The 7413-nt window shown below is 34.5% G+C and overlaps 1 protein-coding gene across 1 annotated transcript in view; it reads left to right on the forward strand.

Annotated features, from left to right (window-relative positions):
* LOC107085095 (MAGUK p55 subfamily member 3-like) overlaps positions 1-7413 on the forward strand; it is a 26729-nt gene that overhangs the window by 15092 nt on the left and 4224 nt on the right. Inside the window, exons 12-14 of the mRNA XM_015375248.1 lie at positions 590-607; positions 1098-1139; positions 7211-7369. Coding sequence (XP_015230734.1) covers positions 590-607; positions 1098-1139; positions 7211-7369 — 219 coding nt within the window. The remainder of the gene's footprint in view (positions 1-589; positions 608-1097; positions 1140-7210; positions 7370-7413) is intronic.

A 7413-nucleotide genomic window follows, 5' to 3' on the forward strand; every position in this document is an offset into this window, starting at 1 on the left:
TCCTTCCTTCCTTCCTTCCTTCCTTCCTTCCTTCCTTCCTTCCTTCCTTCCTTTTATAGTAGAAATGTTTCAGAGGCTTTATTGTACACTTAGCATTAATTCATACAACTGTACATTTAACGTTTTTTTGCTGTTTTCCAGGTGTTATATCATAAAATAAATCTAAATATTTTATTGTAAATGCTGATCAATTGCAAAACTTTGAATTTAGAGTGTTTTTTTTCCCCAAACACAGACTATAATAGATGCAGGCTTAGATATATACATTTACCCCCAAATTAAACATGGTTTTACCTAATTTTTAAAAACAAGAACATTGATATGAATTCAAATTTTAAAATTACCAGTGCCAAATTAATGGCATTTAACACCATGGGTGTATTTCAATTTTTTACTACCTGGCTGAAAAAGCCAGACCTCACTGATAAGACTAAGGAGAAATAATGCTTGACTAACTTGGATTTGATGTGTTTTAGATGTTTGGTCATTTGAAACAAAGGTTGTTATTTGTTCAATAGAAGGCCTAGAGCTGTGGTTATTACAGTTTCTACACTGATACTTTGTGTTACTCTCACATTGCCATCTTCAGATGACCGGGCAGAGAAAGGTACGTATATAAACTCTCATATTAGACACCATGCAGCATAGTGACAACTGCCCTGAGGTGTTAATCACAAACACATCACTAAAACCAAGCAGAAAATGCAGCATCCCAAAGCTTTTCTAATAAAAGCTTTTCAGTGGATCTCCTAAAAAAAAATCTAGCCTTTGTATTCTTTAATATTTTTTATCTGTTTATATAATTCCTATTTTTCTTATTTGTTGTTTTTGTGTTTGATGCCTCGGGGTCCACATCACCACATTTTCATTAAGCACTGTTAGGAAATTTTCTGACCCACCTGGAATTCTGCAACAGATTCATTCAGTTCTTCCTTTATACAGGATCATGCACTTGTTTTAAAACATTTTGTTTTTACTTATACCTCACCTTCCCTTGTAAATGCACTGTGTCTGCTGCTTGCTCGTCTCAGAGTCCCCTCTGCAGCAACCCCTCCCTCTTCTTACCCTGTTCTCTCTCCCTGTTTGTTGTCCAACAGAAGACTGTGACAGTAAGGGTGCTCTGAATGGAAAGGACGTAGGTGAGGAAGCATCTCATCTAAAACATCATATTTTTTTAGTCTGTGCGCCGATTCATGCTTGCTTTTATAGGCTAAAGGCTATTGTTATGTTAATGTGGGTTTTTTGTGCTTTTTTTTGCTGGTTTTTATTCATTATTTGAGGTTTTGGTTTTTTTTAAACGCAGTTTAATTAAAGAAATTAGCTAATTTCTTTTGTAACTTATGAGCCCCAGATGGAATCCATCAAAAAGCTTCTGATTATTTTTGAAACCTTGTATTGTATTGTATGTAGACACTTTTATAATTATTTCTATACGGACCAGTGATAATAATTACAAATAGAATATGCTTAGCTATTTTGACAGCTATTAGTTTTCCCGTGTTGGGCTTTTATTTTATCAGAAGATAAAAGGATCAAATGAGTAGTTTAAAAAAATTAACAGGATTTAAATATACATAATTGAGAATTAATTATATATATATAAATAAAATGACTTATCATTAATTTTTATCATCGTATCTAATATTAAGTGTCAGATTTTAAATAAAATCCATTATGTCACCAATATGCTTTGCTCTTTAGACTTGTTTGATGAGTTACATTTTGTTCTCTAGTTTAAAATAGATATCTTTTATAAAAGCTGTTCAAAGGAGGCTGCATTACAAAATACTAAGAAACGTATGTTGAAATAAGTACAATAGCTGCATAGAAAATGATATGATCACCATACGTCCAGAATTCTGCAGCAGGACGCTAATATTAATATTAATAGTAATTTTTTTCAAACTCCGCTTTTTCAAAGTGGCGTAATTCTGTTTTCTGGTGATTTCCTCTTTCTATAACAGTTTAATCTTCAGTGAGACAGACACTGAGCCTTTGGGAAAAATTTGTTTACAGTTTAAAAACATGATGTACAACACTAGTGAACCATCGGAGCCTTTTCTATATTTAGTCATTCAACCATTGTAGCCAAAGCTGCTCACAGACAGAAGCGATGCTGCTTGTACACAGACTCAACTGGGCCCTCTGACCACCATCAGTCAGCAATTCAGGTGAAATATCTTGCCCAAGGACAAAACAACTAAGAAGTACAGAAGGAGCTGGGGTTCTAAAAGGCAACTCTCTGATTGCAGGGAAAACTCCTGCATCCTATCCCACTGTCATCCCTATTGGGTTTAATTATTGTGCCATTTCAGCTGCTGTAGACTTAATAATGAGCAAAACTTGCTGGCAAAGAAAATCTGAAGAGAGCATTAGGAATAAAATTTTGTCACAAAATATTTCGTTCCTGTTAGTTTGCTGAAACATAGAAATTGTGAGTAATAGGCGTATACCCTTCAACAATTTAAGGATTATTCTACTTCTTCATTCCCAATGTGTCTGATCTAATGTAATTGTGGTCTTTGTATATATATATATATATATATATATATATATATATATATATATATATATATATATATATATACATATATATATATATGTGTGTATGATATTTAAACCATAGTTTATTTTTTAAAGACTTGAATAATTATATGACAAATAATGCATTTCCACTATGTATATAAACTGAAACAACTATTTTAATTACATTAAAAACACCAAAAAATGTCTCCTGGTGATCTGCTATTTTAATTTGCAGTCAATAGTTAATTTTAGATGGAACTAAACTACCTGATGTGCTTGGGTATTGGAAAACTAAAGTTTTTGTATGTCATTATAGGAAGGACATTTTGTACTTCACAAACATACTTTATTAAATGTTTTTTACTACATGTTAATCTTTGGTTATTCAGTTTTTTTATATATATAATGCATCTGTTTAAGTGGATTTTATGTTCTACTTAATTACTGTACATATAAGTTAATTTACAAAGTTTTATACAGGGCTTTAGCTATAATTGACAAAGTTGAGAAAGTTTCTCATGGCTCTTCTTTTTTCTATGTTTACCAAAAAAAAAAAATATATATATATATAATGCATTATTGCAGCAAACAGGTTATTAGTTTTATCAACCATTTAAGATGCATTTTATTATTTTTTCTGTTTTTTTTTCCAGACATTATTGTCTAATAGGAGGCACTTTAATTACCTTTTTTGTCTTTATTTTCTTTTAGATTATTTAGCTAACTTATTCTTATGAACATCAAATCTATTAAAAGCAACTGGCTTTTTGTGTCATACACTGCAGTCTCCAAGCTTCTCACATTGTCACTTAGAGCCATCAGCCAACAGCTGCTCCTCATGCTTACTGCTGGCTGAGTTTTCTGTGTTTAATAGTCGAACGCAGCATGCATTGCTTTAAAGCTTTTACTGTTAGTGTTTGAAAATGGTGAAATAATTGGACTAATATAAGCTGTAGTTTCTCCCAAAAATAAAGCAGCTCCTGCCTTCTGTGGCCATGCTTTCTCATGGGAATTTTACTCAGGTACTAACTTACTTCCTACATTGTTTGCAGTGTTTGTCTTGTGATGCAGTAGGAGTTATAATGAGGGAGAGACGGTTTGATTTGAGGTGGCTTTTTTTGCAATATATTTGTTAGCATTTATTTGTTACTTAAAAATGACTATAAAGTTGTCCAAAGTTTAAAATTCAGAGTTTAAAGCTGTAAAAGTCAAGAACCACCTCTAAATTTAAAATTCAATTGCAATGTTGGAGACTCCCAGCATTTGCAAAGATCAGTATAGCTGCTGCTATTTTATATGTAAAACATTGTCAAAGCTGCAGAAGTCAAGTTTATTTGAACTTTGTGTTGTTTGTATCCCATTAAATCAGTCAGTAGATATGTTCAATAGATATGTGACTATATCCCTGTAACACTAATTCAATTTACTTAGATATTATTGATATGCAATGAATATTGGCTCAAGAAACTTGACACACAAATGAATAATGGATCTATTCAGTCCAGTGATTCAGACTGGTTTCAAATAAGAAAATGGAAAGGCCATTGTTCAAAAGCATTCAGCCAACCTTTGTCAATACTTTGTGGACCCACGTTCTGCTGAAATTGCTGCTGCAAGTCCTTTAGGCTATGTCTCTACGAGCTATTCACATGAAGTAACTTAAACTTTTGGTCATTTTTATTTATTTTTTTGTTGTTGTTGCAAAACACCTCAAACTCAGTCAAATGAGATAGAGAGCATTGCCACAGATTCTCCTTTAGGTTTGGAGTTTGAACTCTGACTGGGCCGTTTTAACAGATGAACACGTTTCATTTTAAAGCGTTCCACTGTAGCCCCAGATTTATGTTTAGGATTGTTCTCCTACTAGAAGGTGAACCTCTGCCCAACTCTCAAGTCTGTTGGAGACTCCAACAAGATTTCTTCCTTTCTGCTTTGTACTTTGCTCCATCCACCTTCCCTGTCCCAGCTGAAGAGAAGCACTCCCAGAGCATAATGCTGCCACCCCCATATTTGACAGTGGATATGGTGTGTTCAGAGGGATCCACAGTCTTAGTTCATGGCCAAACAGAGCTCATAGATGTAATCTGATCAAAGCACATCTTTCCACACATTTCCTTTGTCCCCAACATAACTTCTTATTCTATTAACAATACCTTTCTTTCATAAAGACCATTTCTGTGCATTGCACAACTAAAAGTTGGACGGATTTCCCATCTGAGCTGTGGATCTCTGTAGTTAATCTAGATTCACCACAAAGCTCTTGGCTGCATCTCTGATCAGTGCTCTCCGTGTCCAGCCTGTAAGTTTAGGAGGATGACCTTGTCTTAGTAGCTTTACAGTTGTGCCATAAGCCTCCTTTTCCCGGATGATGGATTGAACAACGCTCCATGAGACGTTCCAAGCTTGGGAAATCTTTTTATAGTCTAAGCCTGCTTTAAACTTCTCCGCTTCTTTATATTCAGATTAGATTAGACACAGGTGTGCCCCATTTAGTCATTAGCAATTGGCAGGCAACTTCCAAGGACAATCTGTTTGTATTTAGAGAAAAGGGGACTGAATACTTCTGCGAACCACACTTTTCAGTTTTTTGATTGTAAAAAAAAAAATGTTTTAAAACATGTATAATTTTCTATGTAAATCACAGTTGTATACCACTTTGTGGTGGTCTTTTACAAAAGGTTCCAGTGAAATATGTTTATGTTTGTCCTTGTTTTGTGACAATGCGGAAAAGTGCAGGGGGTATGATTACTTTTGCAAGCCACTGTATATGCCATGGATGGATTATATTAAGAGAGGTTCTGTGCAAATTCCTTTAAACTTAAATAATCTTGTTTTGTTTTTTTCTGTGGGAGTGGGATCTCTTTTAGGCAAGGCTTTGATATTTTAAACTGCAGACAAATCTATTATGAAATGCACATCTTTAAAATGGTTTACACTGTTAACACCTCAGTATCAATTTTTATTAATTTAGAGAATTTTGATGTTTTTCCTCCTCTCATTTATTTACAGGTTTTATGACAGAATATGTTAAAAATGACTTTTAAACAGAGCAACTTTGCTGTACTTAAAGAGGCATTATGGAGTTTTATAATGATACTGCCACCTGTGACCAAAACAGAACTGCAGCATTCCTCTGATTGTTCTTGTAGCTCACATTCGTACTTGACAAGTTTTTTTTTCTACTTACATGGATTTGCTATGGGTGTCTAAATTTAACTGGATGTCGGTCGCTCCTGAGTATCAACAAAATCCATCTTGAATATAACGTTTGGATGCTTTGGTGCTGAATTACAGATGTGTCAGTCTGCTCATTAAACAATGTTTTAGTTATAAAGTTATCAAAAAAAAATATATTCATTAGTAAAAACGTACATAATGTCTCTTTAATTTGGTCTTCCTGTTACCCTGTGAAAGTTCCGCTTTCTCTTGTTTTTTTGTTGCCTGCATGAACCACAGAAATAAGAATGGGAAATAAATAAATATCTACTAAAAATTTAGTAGATATTATAGAAAATATACGCTTTTCCTAAAGATTTTCTTGCATCTTTCCTCTAGCTATATTTAAAACCCCTTACTGATGCTTAGAATAGCTAAATCAATCCTGTGTAAATTCTCAGTCATTCAGGTCATGGCAGCCACAAATAGGCTTCAATCAAAAACGTTCACTTAGTTTCTTGAAAACCTTTCAACATATATACTGCAGTCTTCTTTAGTTTTGTCGGCTTGCACTACAGCAACTTGTAGTTGCAGCGCTGATGGTTTTAAGCACCTGGGGGCCCATCAGTTTGTGCAGGAGGATGGTGAGGATAGCTGTTGAAATTTAAAGTCTTCAGCTTCCACACTAAGCAGAGCTGTGTTATTAATTCAACCTCCTGCTATTTAGGATGGTGCATTTACTGATCATGGAAAAAAGAATTTAAAACAAACAAGTCAGTCAATCAGAGTCAGTCACAAAATTAGGTCTGACCAAGCTGGAAACGGCTCCTTTCCAGTCTTCTGCTGGTTTTGTATATCTCTGGGGACCATCAGCTTGTGCTGCTGAAAGGAATCATCTTGGTCACCAAGAACCACAACTGGTTGATTATAGTTTCCTACCGTCTGATTAGAATGCCAAAAAAAAAAAGCCTTTATTTTGACATCAATCTCATATCATCTGTTTTCCTTTAATGGAAGTTTAATTTCGCTCCAATCACATTTGTGGAATTTTTTAACTCTTATAAAATGAAGCACAGGCGTGAATTTTTTTCAATCCAGTTTTATTTAAACTCTATTGTATTTTAAAGGTAAACATATATATATATATTTTTTTCTCTAAGTTAAAATCATCAGTCAAATGTTTAAGGTTATTGATGCATTTCTATAATGCATTTTCTTGGTTGGGAGGTTGTTTAGATTTAGCCCAGTATGCCACTGCCCAAGAATGCAGCGACACGCTCACCTCTGAAGAATCCATTTAATTTTGACATATTAACATCAAGTTAACATCTTTGTTCAGTAGGTCTATATTTTAGAAAATTGGCACCTGTTTTTTTTTTTTTTTTTAGCAGCATGATTGATTGACAGTATAAACCGAACTATAAGAATCTATCTTTAACTGTTCATAACAATATTTAACATAAGTTTGCAGTGATTTGACCAGAGTTTGTGGTATCTGTCTGTCTCTCTCTGTATGTCTGGACCTCAGCCAGTTTACGCAGGAGCCTCAGACACAAAAAGGATCGCCAGGGTTCCCCAGCAGAGGCCCCCACTCCAGAAACCCAGCCGACTGAATTCCGCATTTATGAGGAAGTTACCCAGTATTTACCACAGCCTGGAGAGAAGCCCCGCCTTATAGTCCTGATAGGTAGGTCCAATAATGTGCAGCTGTCACCGAGTAAAAAAAGATGC

This window comes from Cyprinodon variegatus, unplaced genomic scaffold, assembly GCF_000732505.1.
Source record: "Cyprinodon variegatus isolate N-32 unplaced genomic scaffold, C_variegatus-1.0 Scaffold115, whole genome shotgun sequence".
Classification (NCBI taxonomy): domain Eukaryota; kingdom Metazoa; phylum Chordata; class Actinopteri; order Cyprinodontiformes; family Cyprinodontidae; genus Cyprinodon; species Cyprinodon variegatus.